Source organism: Cryptomeria japonica, chromosome 5, assembly GCF_030272615.1.
Source record: "Cryptomeria japonica chromosome 5, Sugi_1.0, whole genome shotgun sequence".
NCBI lineage: Eukaryota > Viridiplantae > Streptophyta > Pinopsida > Cupressales > Cupressaceae > Cryptomeria > Cryptomeria japonica.
In genome coordinates, this window is record NC_081409.1 from 904,836,981 (window position 1) to 904,856,025 (window position 19,045).

At 36.6% G+C, this 19,045-nt stretch overlaps 1 protein-coding gene across 1 annotated transcript; it reads left to right on the plus strand.

Moving 5' to 3' along the window:
- The first annotated feature begins 1,568 nt into the window (after window positions 1–1,568).
- On the plus strand, window positions 1,569–4,046 carry LOC131034676 (transcription factor MYB74). The gene is made up of 3 exons (XM_057966248.2): window positions 1,569–2,117; window positions 2,665–2,794; window positions 2,935–4,046. The coding sequence occupies exons 1-3, from the start codon at window positions 1,982–1,984 to the stop codon at window positions 3,779–3,781; spliced, it is 1,113 nt and encodes a 370-aa protein (XP_057822231.1). The 5' UTR covers window positions 1,569–1,981; the 3' UTR covers window positions 3,782–4,046.
- Window positions 4,047–19,045: the final 14,999 nt, after the last annotated feature.

Genomic DNA, 19,045 nt, shown 5'->3' on the forward strand with positions numbered 1-19,045 from the left:
ATTATAGCATTTATGTTATTTATTTTTCTCTACTCCCTCGAGAGAATGCACTCTTTATCATTATCACCATCACTATATGGAGGTAGGAACAACAACATTGGGTTTGGATGAGGCAAGCACTTATATAGTACACTATATTCCCCTCTTTTCATGTGTACAAACATATATCCGAGATATTCTAACTACAAATGTGCTACAAAAGGACATAGTGGGCAATGAGAGAGATTGTAAAACTTTAAATCATGCGAACCCTAAAGACGCTAACACCCAACAGTACTATCTTGCCACTTCTACCCCAAATTTGAGCGATATGTGTCCAAACTTCTATTGATTGCATTCCTGACTATTATTCTGGTTTGTATTGCTCTATGATGCTAGCACCTAATGTTGGAGTTTTGTCTAGTCAACTCCAGATTTTGACACCAGGTTCCTCTTTGTAACTGTTTCTTATATTTTCCTTCTATTTCTACCTTTTTGTTCTATATGATTTGCATTATGTCAAAGTTGTTCAATTTGGTTATCATTAGCATAGTTCATTGCACACAGTCAACAATCTCTATCACACACAACACAAAGGAGTGTGATTCCAAGCATATTGGCTCTTCGTTGAGAATAGTAGTTAAGACTGTTCATACCCTAATGTTGTATGGGAGAATGATTGACCTACGTTAATGCATCAATTAGTTTAGGATGTCTTTTCCCATATTGCAATTGTTAGTTTCAAGTTGGCAAAAAGTTTAAGAGTAGCTAAACAACAATAAGATGAATAAGAGAATGAAGATACATGCACTCCCGTGGATCTTTTTTGTGGGTACATGACATTTATATGAGCATATATTTGACGCTAATATTCAGATTCTAACCTCTCACAATGCAAACAAAAATTCATAATCCCAACACAAGATATGGGTTGAAATGACACACTAAATTTCAAAAATGTAATTGAAAACACTCATTTGTCAATCGTAAATGGAATACATCTTCTCTTTACATAAAATCTCCATACTTAAAAACATTTAATTCAAAACGACATTAATCTATATAACCTATATTCATTGATTAAGATTAACGTATACTTATTTGTATTCACTTCGGTTAACCTAGATTAAACTCAGGCAAAGTATTTACCAAATCCTAACAGCCAGTGTAAACACTAAACTTGAAACAGTCTTGCAAAGAAAAGATAAAAATGTACTTTAGTTGAACTAAAACCATGAAATATGTATTGTCAAAGGGTGGATTCTAGTTGGATACGAATACCACAAACAAAATACATGCCTTTATATGCTTTGAGCAATTGACCTAACGTGATTCAAATGTCAAAAAAGTGGAGAATGCAGCCTTTGTGTGAGTGACATGAACAATTACGTGTAATGCCCACTTTCCTGGTTTTCATTAAAATATGAATCATATGTGCAATAAAGTAAAAGCCTTGGGAGAAAAAGATGGGAGGAGTATTGGATCCGTGTGTAGGGGACACATAACCCCGTGGACGGTGCTGCCTTTTCTTTTTTTCTATGCGGTTGACTTCATTAAAACAAAAATCCAAAAATCAAATTTCTCAGCCTAAACCCAAACGTAATTCTTACTTCATATGCCATTGCCAACATGATAATTTTATCTCTACTTGATCTTTTCTCCTCCACATATTGAGCTGTATATATTATGCATTTGTGTATATGATCTCTGTAATGTTTGAAGATTATTTGTTTCTATGATTGAATAGAAGCGGGTTCTCTGATTACATTTAGAGTTGAATCTTGATGATTGAGAATTGGGCTGGTTTTGAATAGATTCTAGAAATAGAAGTGGATTCTCTGGTTGTTTGATTACATTTAGAGTTCAATCTTGATGGTTGATGGTTGAGAATTGGGTTGGTTTTGAATAGATTCTGCAAATAGATTCTGGGTTTTCTGTTTGTCTGATTATATTTGGAGTTGAATCTTGATAATTGAGAATTGGGTTGGTTTAAAGAGAGGCTATGGGGAGGACACCATGTTGTGAGAAGAATAGTGGACTGAAGAAGGGCCCATGGACTCCTGATGAAGATCAGAAGCTCATAGAATACATAAAACGCCATGGATATGGCAGCTGGCGTGCCCTTCCTAAGCGAGCAGGTATTGCTTTTATTCTGATATATTCAATACTCTCTGGAAAATTTTGCATGGTTGTGGCTCAACTAATGAAGATGTTAGATCACCAGCTGAAGTTTTATGAGATATTCTTTCTGTGTTGTGATTTGTTTGAGTTATACACCTTACAAATTCTTTGTTTTCAAGCTCTTTTGCATTAGTTTGTTATAGACACAATGGATTTCTATCTTCGCAGTCCATGATTGCTTCTGGATTCGCTGTATATGTTCTTACATCAACGTTTTAGATCACATTCAAAAATTCATCATTAATTTTTCTTTTTTCTATGACAGATCACTGAATGTGATCAGAAATGTTGATGTAAAAACGTTCAGAGCAAATCCAAGAGCAATATTTTTTCTATGGAGTTTTATTTTCTTTACATACATGAATGTTTTGCAATGTTTTCAGTACTTTTTCTTTTCCACAGAGAATTTTTTGATTGTTTCAGACTAGGCTTTGGTTTGTATCATTGTATAGCAGATTATATGAATTCCAAGTTGAGGGTGGGACATGAATATTTGTTCTGTAGGGCTGTTGAGGTGTGGGAAAAGCTGCAGGCTCAGGTGGACAAATTACTTGAGGCCTGATATAAAGCGTGGGAGATTTTCATATGAAGAAGAGCAAACCATAATTGAACTTCATGCTGCTCTTGGAAACAAGTTAACATCATAAACTTCTCTTCTTCATGAGTTTAAGAAACTTCTTATTAAAAAGATCACCCTCTTTCTATACATATGTTTTGCAAGTTCTTTTTGTTCTAACAGTGGATAGTATTGTTTTGAATATTTGTTTTGAATAGGTGGTCTACTATAGCTACACACCTTCCTGGGAGAACAGACAATGAAATAAAGAATTACTGGAACACCCACTTGAAGAAACGTCTGATGCAGATGGGAATTGATCCTGTAACACACAGGAGAAGAGCAGACTTGTTGGATCTCTCTGGTGTCCCTTCCTTTTATGATGGGTCTGTTCTAAATCATCCACAACAATGGGAGAATGCAATGCTTGCAGAAAACCTAAGACAGGCCTTACTAATGGCTGACAATAAGGCAGTTCTAGCTCCAACAGATTTGTTGTCAATAGCTAATGATCAGTTCAATTTGCAGAGGAGCATGAGCAGCTCAACATGGTTACAACAGCAGCAAGGAATGGGCCTAGATTATAAGGGACTTCCCCACAATTTGGAGCAGGTGCTGCAGTCTCAGACAATTGAATGTGCTTCCAACATTAAGAAATGGGAGCAGCTTCTGCAACAGTCAATAGGGTATTGTCCTTCCAGTGGCATAAACCCTAATGGGTATATAAACCATGACGAATACAATGGATCCAGCATTTCAGATTTTGCATCTCCATGCTCCATGGATGTACTTAAGATGAAGGCAGAACAGCCTCAGATGTTAAGGAATGAGAACATGTTTCTTCACAACCAAGAAGATCATCACAATATTCTCAATGTTGATGCAGACCTTAAACCTAAGGTCCCATTTGATGAAAGTAATCTCAGTGCAACAATGTGGGCTGATCAAGAAAACCCATTACAGCTAGTGCCTCCTACATTCTGCACATCAAATAATACCATCTACAACCAGCCTGAACTGATTCCTTTCATGAACACTAGCAGAATCCTCTTCAATGGTGAATAACAACAATGCTTAAGTTGTTCCAGCAGTTTCTAAGTCACAAATCTTGAATCCTCAGGAAGGAAAAGAATTTTGGAGCAGTGTGTTTAAGGCGGTTGGAACAATTCAAGCCTCCCTTATCATCAGTAAAATAATTGTAAAAATTTGCAATAATTTATTATATGTTTTAGCTGCCAGAGTGAATAACCATGACATCCTTTTTGGATTCGGACAAGTAATTCTTTGATTCAGACTCTCTCTATTCATGAATTTGTTTTGTAAGCATTTATTGATCAGCTTGGATTTAAAATACAAGTTGTTTAAGTTGTGATATCATTTTGTTTTCTTATTCGAATTATGATAACCATAGAATAATACGACATTCTATACAAAGCAGTGTGAGATATGTAGGGAGAAAAAGATATCAACTGTATGAAATAATAATAATATCTTTAAAACAATTATATCAAGGATGATGATATGATACTTGCTGATGCATAATTGACGACTGTGGTACCCTAGTAAACCTTCACATACTTCTCGTGTATATTTGTTGTAATTAAAAGATATTAGCTGCAAATTTGGAATGACTATCTCGAGGGTTCTCATTGACCTATCCTTTGCCTTTCCCATGGAGTTGTCTGTGGTCATATGGTGCAGCCTAGGAACATGCCTTTGGATGAGGTCATTAGAAGAAGTTAAAGCCCTCTAAAGTTATGGGGCACCTTACAAAGATATTAGCTGCAAATTTGGAATGACTATCTCGAGGGTTCTCATGGACCTATCCTTTGCCTTTCCCATGGAGTTGTCTGTGGTCATATGGTGCAGCCTAGGAACATGCCTTTGGATGAGGTCATTAGAAGAAGTTAAAGCCCTCTAAAGTTATGGGGCACCTTACAAAGATAATGAGTTGAGTTTTAAAATTATAAATGTTTGATAATGTTAAAGGTTTGACTCAAATTTCTTTAATTTAGGGAGTGAACTTGATTTCTTAGATATTTAGGTAAGATTCATATATGAAATTTATTTAGATTTTGTTGTTTTGTAAATTAAAAGAAATTTTGTGTTGGAGATAGGGATCTAAGGAATTCATTTAGTGATTAAATGTTCTATGAGTCTATGGTCTTTGAAACAACTTCTAAGTGTATTAAGAAAATGTTTAATTTGTAACTACACAAGGCATGGGTGAAGATGAATATTTTTTTTATTACAAGTTGACTTATAGCTTTTAGGTGTGTTTAAAAAATAGTTAATGTGGAACAACATAAGACAACGGAGTGAGTAGGAATGTGTTTTTTTAATTGTGAGTTGATTTATAGTTTCTATTTGTGTTTAAAAAATATTTAATGTGCAACTACATAAGACAATGGAGTGAGTAGAATTGTTTTTTTATTATGAGTTGACTTAAAGTTTCTAAGTATGTTAAAAATTATCTAAGGTGGAAATTCATAAGACATGGGGTGAGGAGGACTACTTTGTATTATGGGTTGACAAATAAAACACTAAATTTGATGGAAGCAAGTAATAGACGAAGGAGATATGACATAGTTGGAGGGTAGGTACTATTTATCAAAGTTGGATGTTATGTTTTAGCTAGAGAAGGTAGAGACCATTATGAAAACCCAAGAACTTGTTGATGGGAGAAAAATTTCAACCTTCAAATTCACGTTTGTGGGCAACGATTCTTGTTGTGATTATTCTTCTTTGGATGTTATTTGAGGATACTTCCTATTAATAAGGAAAAATCTTTGTGAGCAAATTTATTAGGAAATATTAAAGTATGCGTGTGATAGAAAAATGACAAATCTACAACTTAAAAAAAAATCACTTGACTATGTTTTGCAATGCCATCCTGACCCTTAATTGCTTCTCTTTGGGCTATCCTTATAATGGAACTTAGGGAGACGATAAAGTTCTTAAAGATTACACCCACAAATGTTATGTTTCAACAAATGTGTGGATGTGAGCATTTAGTTTGAGGATCTAACTCTTGAGGTTGTGGATGTTATACACCAAGTTGTTGCATATAACATTTTGTTTCTTTATTGTGAAACATGCCAACTTCCCCACGTAGAATGTGATGCAAAAGAAATTTAGATGAAATATTAAGAGACTGTTAGTGATTATGATTGTAGTAGAGGCTTTCTATAATAAAATAACTTGTACAAGAGAGGAATATGATATGAAATATTGAAAATAATTGATAATAATTAAGAATAACAAGCCACTCCAAGGGGGGAAAACCTCCAAATATCTCCAATGTGAACATGATATCACCCAACCCGCTTAGATAAAAATATATAATCCCTAGTCTAACCTAAATAACTAAATAAGAATATAATAATGATATATGACTTAACTAAGAGTTAAGGTAGCCACAAGATGAATGATCATAACCCTAAGAACACTCAATAATTAAGAGCATAACAAGCCCCCCTCTTCAAACAAGCTTTATCCTCAATGCTAATCAAGTGTAGACATGTTTCTTAATGAATTCTTCATCCTCCCATGTGACATTTTTAATTGGTAAATTATTTTATTGAATGGCATACCTGGTGAGCATTATGTTGTGTCTAATAATAACATGCCTCATTTTATTTTTGGCAAAATGGAGACCAAAAGGATAAAATTGCACTTTAAATAAATAGAATACTATGAACTAGCCAAGGTTATCCTTTGAAGTTGGTGGAATTTTTTTAGAACGAAAAAGTCATATTTTAGTTGGCATTCTTGGTCTTATCATATCAAACATTCCTTTCCTCTTGTTTTTCCTACTAATATTTAGTTTAGTTTGAGTTATCTACATTTTTAGAATATCTAGATGTAAGTGAACTTCCCTATTCAAAATTGTGAAAGTTTTGCATTTCGTTCAACTCTTGGACTTGGGTGAGTAAATAAGTTATATTAAATAATTCAATGAGAATTCTATCTCTAACCAAATTGCATCCATAACACTAAATATCCATTTTATTTGAAATTATTTGCAATGCCTAGTTGACCATAACATATTCACAATAGTGGACTATCAATTCCTTATTGAACTAAATTATTTAGATATGATACTGAAATGTTGGAAAATGGGATCCTAGCCTAGAGAAATAAACTTAGATCCCAAGTCAATATCATTTACATTAGGGTAAATAGACAACAAGATCTGACTTTAGTCCTAAAGGAGAGTTGTATGCTATGTGTGATTATTTTCCGTGTTTAATATGATTTGATGTGAAGATGCAATGACAAGGTAAAATGATGTAAAATTGATAATATTCAACATAAATAGGTAGGAACAGATAAAAAAGCTAGCAAAAAAGTATAGATCTAGAAAAAAAATAGAAAGGAACTTGTCATTTAAATATAAGCTTGGAAATAAAAAGAGTGTGCTAATTGGCATAGTCCATGAGTTGTTTCTTATTAAAACTTTGAAACTATGTGTCTCAGTTTGTTCTCTACAAATCTACAAATTTTTGTTACTAGATCTATGACCTGCTCATAGAGAAGAGAGAAAGGTTGTCCGATATAGGGGCTTGCCTAAGTCAAATCTCAAGTAAGTGTTAACCTCCACTAAAACAATGATTGGTTAGAAGAGAGCTTACCCCTAGTAGGGTAGAGTCTAAATAAAAAAATGAAATATTGAATTGACAAGATTATACCTTTGAATTGATAATGGTGGTGATGCAATTCTCTTTAGATAATTCCTCCAAATGTTGATGCAATAATATGATAAATCATAACAAAATCCATCATGAAAACATACTTGAAGATAAGTTGTTGTAGCTTGATGCTCCTCACACTCAGATATTCTCTTAAATGAAAAGTGAATACTTGAATGAAACTTGTGTATTATAAAAAAAAGATCAAATGAATTACAAATAATGCATTTATATAGGGTTTCTTAAGGTATTTTCACATTTAGGCTGACTTCCAACAATCATATCAAAATATCAAGATCAAATCACAAATGGCGAGAATTGATACTCAAACACGTTTGAACTTGGGCCCCTTTTGGAGGGACTATGGCACTACGGACCCGAGTCCACCCAAAAAGGAAAAACTAAAGGTGGTTGTTGAGTACACAGTCCTAGGACATAGGATCATGTCACCTCATGATCATATGACAATAATTTGGATGCTATACGACAAAAATAGGCTCAAAATGACCCAGAAGGAGGCACATTAAAGAAAAGGGCCCAAAAAGTAATGTGAAATTATAAATGGGTTATAATTTCTGACACTACATCTATCCCCCACTTTAGTGGGAGTATGAGCTTACACTCATACTCGTTATAAGGAACAAATGAAGAGATAGGAAAGTTGGGAGAAAGACAAGCTAGGGATAGGATAACACTAAGTTTGAGGGATGATCAAGTCTCCAAATTTAGGATCCTATCAATCCATGCAAAACCATTTAAATATACACAAGGAAAACAATGTTAGTATTAAAGTTGCAGTTCCATAAATTGCACCCAATGCATTTATGACACTTTAACATTAAGCCTAGTGCATTTATGACAAAATTCATGATAGGGATTTTATCATTCAAACATCATGGGTTCCAAAGATGAAGCATTAGTAGCTCCGATTCTAAAATTGGGGGTAATTTGGTCAAACAAGAGGGCAACATGCAAACATCTTGAAAATGATTCTACATTCAAACAAGTATATTCTGCATCAAGCCTCTTTCAACGCGTGTCCTTTTGAATGAGCACATTTGAAATGACTATTCTCACCCATTTCATACAACAAAACTTATTCTTTTTCTCATTTTTCACAACTCTAGATATAAAATCTTTCTCTCTCACACTTCTTTAATAGCGAAGCTTTGTCAAAATCTATCTATGATCTCATAATAGCTAACCCTCCTCTTGTTAGCAATCATGTCTATCATCTCAAGAGGGCCTTTGTTGTGTAATGCTCTCTTATCTTAAATATCTCATATCTTGTTATGTGATATTATTTATTAATGTATATAAATATATTTAATCACTTTTATCCTTTATCTCTAGTAATAGGGGTTTTCCTCCATTAAGCAGGGTTTGTTTCTATTACTCAATCTATTGTTTTTAAACAATCTATCGATGTAATTGTCCATGGAGGTGGAAAAACCAAAGTGGGGGTTTTGATGAGGAAAACCCCTATACAACCCCAACATTTTCCCCTATCTCCGTGCATGTAGGTGGAAAATAATTACGTGGAATGTAAGGACCTTGATGGTGCAATTTCTATTGTTTTTACCACCTTCTCAACTGTTATAGTATTCAGGTATTTACTTGATTAATTAAACATTCTTTGTTTAATTATTTAAGTTCCCTTTATCTCTTTTACACTTAAGCTAACTTTAGGTGCATATAATTAATTATTATGTGCAAACCTAGGTTTTCCCTTTTTAGTGTTCCTGTCCCTCTCCCACTTCCGCATTATGGGGAGGTTTATCCTGTTGGTTCTAATGCTTCCATGGTTCGATTGATCAGCTCTTCAGGCTTTGGTTTCTCATGCCATCTGTATCTTTGATTTCAGTTGTTTTGCCTTGTTTGCCTCCTGATTCAAGTAGTGTCATTTGAGGGCACTCATGCAGATTACAGTCTTCTCTACCTGGTCATGTTCTAGTTCAGTGGATGTTCTTCAGATCAGCAATTATTCTTCGACAAAGTTTGCAGGGTCTTCATGCTTCAGTGATATTATTTTCCATCTCTTTTTGGAGTAGAGTTTTGTTCCTATGTGGTTTTCTCTATTTCTCCAGTTCATAGAGATTTCATTGTATTTGGGTACCTGATCAGGCCTTGTTGTCGAGACCCATCTTTATTGCTTTCAGTAGTTGTTCTAGGTTTTAGCTTCTCCCTAAGTCTAGCTTAAGGGGGGGTGTTAGAGTATTTAGGTATTTACTTGATTAATTAAACATTCTTTGTTTAATTATTTAAGTTCCCTTTATCTCTTTTACACTTAAGCTAACTTTAGGTGCATATAATTAATTATTTTAATTAATTATTATGTGCAAACCTAGGTTTTCCCTTTTTAGGGTTTCTTGACCTATTAAAGGTTGAGTTCTTTCTTTTCATTGTAAGAATCACATTACATATTTTTGTGAATATTGAGCTCTCTCTTTTTGAGCATATTCTCTGTGTTTTGTATGTTCTTCAGATTTTGCTTCATTGCTTCTCCTTGTAATAGGTTATTCGGCTTGCAGAAGATCTTCAGGCTACTGTGGGGTTGTATTTCTCAACTCCTATATGGTATTTTTGTGAATATTGAGCTCTCTCTTTTTGAGCATATTCTCTGTGTTTTGTATGTTCTTCAGATTTTGCTTCATTGCTTCTCCTTGTAACAGGTTATTTGGCTTGCAGAAGATCTTCAGGCTCCTGTGGTGTTATATTTTCTCAACTCCTATATCAACTAGATCATTTTAAAGCTCCTAAACTTGCAACTAAGCAACCCAATGACTACAATCTTATTGAGAAACTTCATATTAGTCCAGTTAAGATCTCACTATGGGATTTGTTTGCCTTCTTCCTCTAGGGTCGTGGATCTAAATGTGTTGATGGATCATATTCAAGAAGATATGTTGAATACCATGTTCTATACACATGAACTCCCACCTTCAAAAGTAAGAAATATGTCAGATCCATTAATTATAATTATTTATGTTAATAGTGTTGGTATTAGTCGGGCTCTCATTTATATTGGTTAGACACTCAATATTTGTAGTCTAGACCTATTACCTAAAATCAAGGTGGATTCAAACTCTCTTGTTGAATATTCTTTATTTATTTGTGGTTTTGATAACACTGGTAAAGGTGCTTTGAGAATTGTTATATTACCTTTAAAGATTGGACCAGTTACTATTACAACCCTAGTTTATGTTATGTCAAGCCCTTTACCTTATAATCTCGTTCTAGGTAGACCTTGAGCACATGCTTTGGGACTAGTTTCATGTACCCTCCATAGTTTTTAAAAGTTTATTGCTAACAATTAGGTAGTTACAATCAAGGATAACCCTGATGTTATGCATTTATGTCAAATGGTATTAGTCAGTCAAGCTTTGGTTACACCTACCTTTTAGAGCTATATTCCTTCACTATATTCTAGTATGTTGACATCTACTTTTGTGGTCTCCCCTCAAAAGGGAACCCAAGAAAAATTTGTCCATAATGAAGAATCTTCTAAGAAAGATGACCCTCTTAAGGTAGATCCTCCTAAATCAGAAAGTCCTAAGTCTACCCACGTCAGTCAAATTTTACTTCATCCTTGTCTAAATCATCCTTTGATTCATTTCCTTCTAAAGTGAATGCATGTTTAAGAGATGACTGAGGAACTTTAGATTTCGCTAAATCTCACATTGGTGAATATAAGGTAAATCTAGTCCACTTGAAAATTATGTAAATCTCATTCACTGTGGCTAAAAAGGATGATTATGCATCTATATAACTAGGTGATACTTATCATATTGATAATTTATTCTACACTAATCCATCAACCTTTATAATATTATATTACATCTACGGGCTGTGGTATGATCAAGTTTATAAATATGGCTATGGAGTTAGGGGTTTTGGACCTGATGAGAAAGTTATTTGAGACCCTTTAGAGCCTGAACTTCATCACTCTAATATTGGAAGTGAATACCACACCACAACTCGTAAGGCAAAGCCATGGTTGAACGTCAACATGATTTCTCCCAAACTTCTCCCTCTTAAGCTTATTCTTCCTAAGTATACTAAGAGTGGTATAAATTCCAATGTAGTTCCTTTAGATGTTTTCTCTTCATGGGAAGCCCTAGAAGAATTCTTGGGTTTATATGCTTATCTCCCTTCTTATCATCATAAGTTTTGATTCCTCTATTATTTGAATATTAAAGCATACTATGGAGGATCCATTATGAGTGCCAACAAGGATAACTTTTTATCTCATGATTATGAAAGAATGTTTGCACCACATATTGAGGACCATAGTACTCTCCTTAAAGGGTGTTATCATGGATCCTAAATCTTCTAAGAAGGTAATTAATATTGGAAAATGTCTTTTCTTCGGAGAGTCTAAATCACATTATGATCTCTTGAATTATTATTCTGATACCTTTTCTTGGTCATATGAAGATATGCCTAGTATTGATGAGTCTATGGTGGTTTGTAATATCATCTTATGTCTCGATGCCAAGCCTATTAAATAAAAGATTCAAAATATGAATCCTAAGGTTGTTTTGTTAGTTAATACCAAGATAGAAAAGCTTCCAAAAGTTATTTTTATCTATCCTATTGACTACTCACCTTGGATATCAAATATTATCAGGGTGTGTGCACAAAGATGGTGGTCAGAAAAGTGGACACCACCCAAAAAAAACTTGGAAAAACAGGCAGCGCGTACGCAGTTTTAAAATTTCAAATTCCCGCGTACGCGCTTAGGTTTGTTCTTCCCAAGCCTAGAAAAGGTAGCGCGTATGCGCTGAGTTTAGGAAACTTAGCATGTATGCGCTACGGCTAGGAAATTAGTGCGTACATGCTGATTATAGGAAAATGAGCGCGTATGCGCTAATAATCTTAGTAAAACCGCGTACGCGGTGCCTGATAAAAAAAGTTTTTAAAAAAAATTGGGTCCTCATTTACCCGAAAAGCGCGTTTTTTAGTTTATTTTTTTCCCATTTTCTAACCTAAACCGCAAACGGGGTGCTAAATTTGTCCCCCAGGCTATGGATCAAGGTTAGTTTTTGTTTATTTTTCTCTTTCTTTCTGGTTTATGCAATTTGTTTTACATTTTGAATTTAATTTCATTAATTTTGATTAGGGTTTTTCATTTTTTGTTTCAAAAACCAAATTCTTCTAATCCAGAACAAGAACAACCAAATGCACCTCTTGGAAACCCACAAGAACAACCAAATGCACCTCCTAAAAACACACAAGAACAACCCCCAATTCCTCCTTTTGACCGCATAGCCGAAACACAGGAAGAATTAATTAATCAATTAGGGCAAAATACATCCAAAATCAATAGATTTATTGTAAAATTGAAAACTTCCGAGCTTGACCATCATCAATCCCTCGCCACTAGCCTAGAAACATTAGCTAGTGGTTCCATAGTTGTTTCCACATAAATTACCAAATGGGGAAGCTTTAGGGATAGGTGTCGTCAATTCTATGTGAATGGGCTATCATACAATGGAGTTAAAAACAAAAATATTTCTAAACAACAAATATGTGCCCTTTTTGTTGACCCCAAAACTGGTCAGTCATTACCTCCTAATGCAAAGAGGTTTCCCATGCATTGGTGTACCAATGTGCAAATGAAGAATCTTTTTTGGCAGAGGTGGTGGATGGTCTTTGACGATCCACCTTGTAATAGTTATGAGGTGCCATTATATTTTTTGAGAAAAATATATTGTGAGTTTGTGCTCAATGTGCGCCCAAATTATTTTGACATGAGAGAGTTTCATGGTAGAGGTGGTGGCTCTGCCCAAGATAGACCTGGAGCCCGTAGGCGATTAGCCGCGGAGAATCGCTGGCCCCTAGCACCCAAAATCAAGGTGCGTTAGGCTGTCCCATTAGAGCTGAAAGAGTTGATGGAGCTACAGACTCTTCAGGCGGCCACATCATTGACTGGTGCCATCATCCAACATGGGACATCATTAGCACACCCTATTGTATTGGATGATAAGCTATCAGAGGGTGACAGAGAGCCCATCGAGCATATGTGTGTTAGTTGCTCGGGGGTATGCTCGGGGATAGATGATGCAGCCGGTGCAGATGGATACTCATATCATCTATGAACGATTTGCGGTTGTAGATGTCAGGCTCACATGGTTGAGGATGTCACATTGACAGATGAGTTGATGGGCATGGTGTTTGCCCATGAGCCACAGACACAAGTGTGTTGATTTGAATTCATAACATTTTATTTATCAGTCACTTTAATTTTGTAATTACATAAATGAATTTTCATTTATACATAGATTTAAATTGAGACAAATAATATGTATTTCAGGATGTTGCAGCGGTATCCCATACACCTCCCCTAGTTACCACAGCTGCAACTTCGACGCCTAAGGTATAAATTTTGTAACATGTTAAAATATAATAGTACACTTTGAATTCAAAAAAATATAAGATATACTAACTATCTTTAATGCTTGGTCCAATTTCTGGTTTGTAGGTGTTGACAGGGGACAAAATGTCCCAGATTGATGACATCACGCTGTCGGCGATCGATTTTGGCCTACAACGCTATACGGTATCATATTTTGTACAACTCTTTTTATGTATTGTTTTGATGGAATATGCAAGTCATTTCATTTTAGATTTTTAAAATTATGTTTAATTTATTATTTGTACTAATATCTCATGTTAATTTTCTGTTTTTAGGGCACCCCCTCCATGTCTAGGGCTCATCCGAAGAAAAAGAATGTCTCGAAGCGCCAAAACGTGTGAAAAAGGTAATTGAACACATTTTTAGTTGTACAATTGTTTGAAAATGTTGAAATCAAGTATTAGTTGGGGTTTGTAGATTGATTAGTGTTTTTTGTTTATTTTACATGTACAACGGCCATTGAGCTTTGTGGATATGTTGAATGCACCTGATTTGCCCGTGAATCAAGAGAGGGCGGAGGTATGTATCTCTACTTTATTTTCTTGATTTCATGATTATATGCACACGTACATGTGAACTTGTGATATATTATAATCTTATATTTTTTTCATACAGGAAATATCCATACCTATTTCGTCAATGGCGAACCCTCCTCCTTGCATTGGAGAAGCATGTTAGGATCCGGTACACTTTTGTTTGATATGTAAAATTAATTGTTTTCAACCTTCAATACTTATCATTATATTAATTGTATTTAATCTTTGTAAATTTTTTGTATAGGTAATAGTGACCGTTTCTACATCGATGGTGAGCCATCGTCAGTCCATTGGAGAAGCATCTGAGGCATAGGTATGTCATTGTTCTCTATATTATAGCTTTTAAGTGTTTTTGATATATTTATGTTAGTACATTGTATTAATTGTATATTTAATCTACAATAGACTTGTTCGTGGTATGGCCATAATGTGGATCTGTAGGATTTTGCCAAGATCTAGGGCACAATGAAAAGCATAAAAGAGAGACAATAGAATGATAAGAACAAACTATATTCTCATCAATATGCAAATGATCAACTGGATTAACCAATACAATGAATATAGGCCTGCTTATATAGGCAAGGCCATATGGATGTACGAGCACACAATTATGATATGTGGCTCAATGAGAAACAAGGGTAGGTAAGAAATACTAGGGGTAGGTAGGAGAAATAATATAATATTCCACAAGAGGTGGATGACCCACCGAATGTGGAGTGTAACAGAAAAATAAGACCACAAAAGGTGGAATTTCTCCTACAAGCTCTATCCCTATGTGCACACTTCCCTAAGTGTCTCAAATCCAAACTACGAAGAGATGCATTATCCTAAGTTAACTTAAGTAAAGTGTAATAATATCCAAAATGAATATTTATTTACACCAACACCACCCCTTAAGTGCAACTTAGGGGAATGAAGACTCAAGTCAACAATGCAAGATGGGTCCCGGCTACTAGGCCATGATAGGAATTCATGTACAATATGCAAATGCAAGCAAAACAATGCATTGCAATCTCTCACAAACGGAGAAAGGGAGAAAACCCAGTAGGAAAAAACTCCCCCCCAAAAGAGAGATGAATGTACAAAAGAGACTCAAAGAAGAAGGACAAAACCTCAAAGAGGAAAAAGTCCCCCCCATAAGAGAGGAAGGAGAAGTTAGCTGACCCCCCCTAATGACACATCTTGCAAACCCAAGAGAGCTCGCAACTGCTGAGACTTACTCTCGGTGAAAGGTTTGGTGAATATGTCAGCAACCTGCTCTGCTGTAGGACAATACTGCAAATCAATGACCTGCTCTTGAATGAGCTCTCGGATATAGTGCATATGAATCTCGATGTTTTTGGTCCGCTGGTGCTGGATCGGGTTCTTCGAGATTGCAATAGCACTCTGATTGTCACAATGCAGAACTGTCGGTCGTGGAGTGGTGAACCCAAACTCTGTGAGAATCTACTGGAGCCAAATGGTCTCAGTCACTGCGTTAACAGCGCCTCGATACTCAGCCTCAGTCGAAGAAAGAGCAATGGCATGTTGCTTCTTTCTCTGCCAACAAATGGGGCCCGAACCAAGGTGAAAATTGTAACCAGAAGTAGACTTACGATCATCAAGATCGCCAGCCCAATCGGAGTCTCTGTAACCAACCAAGTGAAGTCCTGTGCCTGCTGCATAGTGAATCCCATAGTGATGTGTACCCCGGATGTAATGAAGGATGCGTTTGGCGGCTTTCCAATGAAGCTCATGTGGTTCCTGCATGAAGCAGGAAACCATGCCAACTGCAAATGAAATATCAAGGCATGTATGAGTCAAGTAGATGAGACTACCCACAAGATGACAATACAAAGTGGCATAAATTGGTGGAGAAGAACACTGAGCCTCAAGCTTGACTCCTGAAAGAAAGGGAGTTGGAGCAGGCTTACAATCAGCCATATGAAAGTGTGCAAGTAGATCAAGAGCATACTTGGGCTGTGATGGAGTAATCTTGGAAGGTGACTGTGAAATCTCTATCCCAAGAAAGTAGTGCAAAAGACCCAAGTCAGTCATAGAAAATCTGTCATGCAAAGCAGATTTGACCCTGCTAATGATGGATGTGGTACTCCCTGTAATGATCAAGTCATCAACATAGAGTACAAGTATCAAGTGAGAGTCATCCTGTCGCAAAATGTAGACATTCGGATCAGAATGACACCTGGTGAACCCTGCGGAGAGAAGAAAGGAATCCATCTTGGCGTACCAAGCCCTGGGGGCCTGCTTAAGGCCATAGAGAGATTTCCATAGTCTGCAAACCAAGGAAGTATCCTAGATGAAACCCTGTGGCTGCTCCATATAAATCTCCTCATAAAGATCACCATGAAGAAAAGCACTCATCACATCCATCTGATGTACACCCCAACCATGAGCTGCAGCAATAGCAAGTGTTAAACAAATGGAGTTCATCTTGGCTACGGGTGCAAAGGTCTCAGTATAGTCAACACCTACAACCTGAGAGAAACCTTTCGGAACAAGCTGAGCCTTATACTTATCCACACTACCATCTGCTACAAACTTGGTCTGATAGATCCACTTACATCGAACCATCTTTCTCCCCTTAGGGAGATGGACTAAATCCCATGTATTGTTCCTCATCAAGGAACTATACTCTTTCTCCATAGCTTGGTCCCACTTAGGAACCCCTGATGCTTCCCTAAATGTCTGTGGATCGGAAGCAGTAGCAATGAATGCATGTGGTAGATCCTGATGCTGTGATCGAGTTCTCTGTGTATCTGAAGGATCCCCAACAAGAGAACCCACGGACTAAAGTGTCTGTCGAGCCCAATGAGGTGGAGGTGGAGGTGGAGAACGAGGCTCCTCAACTGCAAGTGGACCCTACGGAGGTGTAACCCTGTGAGTCAGAGTTGAAAGAGTCTCATCATCTGAATCACTAACATCACTATCCACAATGGAGGAAGGTGGAGGAGGTAGAGAGGCTAAGCTAGGAGAGCTTTCCTCAAAGTGAAAACTCCTCTCAATGAACACCTCATGTGTCTCAGGATCCATCAATCTATATGCCTTAACACCCTTAGGATATCTAATAAATATGCAAGGCCGACTTTGAGGTTCCAATGCCTTGCATTTATGTGGAGGTATGCGAGCCCATGCTGGACACCCAAAGACTCTAAAATGTCTCATAATCAGTTTCCTACCAGCCCAAGCTTCAAAAGGAGTAATACCTTGCAAAGCTTTGTGAGGAACCCGATTCTGGATGTGTGTGGCACAACTGATAGCCTCTGCCTGAAAGGCGGGATCAAGAGAACATGCATGTATCATACAGCTAGCCATTTCTTTGAGAGTTCTATTCTTGTGTTCTGCAACCCCGTTCTGCTGTGGAGTGTATGCAATAGAATGTTGAAGATCAATCCCCTCAAATATACAAAAATCCTCAATTCTTTTGTTCACATATTCCCTTCCATTATCTGTACGAAGAATCTTGACCACTTTCCCTGATTGCTTCTCCACACGAGTCTTGAAGTCCTGAAATCTGTCAAATACTTCACTCTTATGAATGAGAAAGTAGACCCAAGTGAAGCGGGAGTAGTCATCAATGAAGGTGAGGACATAGCGGGCCTTACTAAATGAGGGTGCTAGAAATGGACCTGCTACATCGCTGTGAACAAGTTGAAGAACTTCCAAAGCTCTCCAAGCTTTCCCCTTATCAAACTTCTCCTCGGGATGCTTGCCCATGGAACAACCTGAACATACACCCTCTGAAAAATTGATTCGAGGTAGACCTGTGACCATGTCTTTAGTGCTGAGCTGCTGAAGATAGCGGTAGTTGAGGTGACCAAACCGCTCATGCCATAGCTTACTTTCTGAATTTGAATGAGTAAGCAAGGCCCTAGAAGGTGAACTTGGCACAAAGTGGGAGAATGAATAAAGTCTTGAGTTGTCATTGACTTGTCCCACTGCTACCAAGGCATCATCATCAAGTTCCTTTACCACAACTGAATTTGGTGTAAACTCAACCTTTTTCCCATTCCCATAGTGAGTGATTTGGTAGATAGAGAGAAGGTTGGTAGACAAGTTAGGAACATAGAGAACATTCTCAAATGTTCCATCATCCATGTCAACTGAACCTTTCTCTTCAACCTCTACTTGTGTATCATCACCTATGTAAATGTGAGGTACCTTAGATGGCTCCAATGAAGAAAATTGCTCCTTTGTAGAACCCATGTGATATGAGGCACCCGAGTCAAGTATCCATTGCTGTGAAGAACTTGTTGTAGCCACAAATGCTTGCCCTTTTCCCTTAGAATGTGAGGAAGAGGAAGGAGATGAATCCTTTTTTTTGTAGGCGGATGGCAAGTTGATGTTGTTTTTCTTAAGAAGATTAGTTAACTCATCAACTTGCTTTGCGTGGCATCGATGCTCATCATGACCATACTTCTTGCAAGATGCACAAGTTGGTTTATCCTTCTTAGGTGGTGTCCCCTTCTTGGAAGAGGATGAAAAATCGCTTTGTGATGGAGAGGATGATTGTCCTTTTTCCTGGTGTGGCTTAGACTTGGATTTCTTCTTCTTCTTGTTGGAATCTTTGCCTTGACTTCCTTGATTCCCTTGATTAGCCACCAAAGCCTTGGACTTTGAAGACTTGAGAAGTCCCATGTTCAACAACTTAGATTGTTCCAATATCAACATTTATGTGAAAGCATCA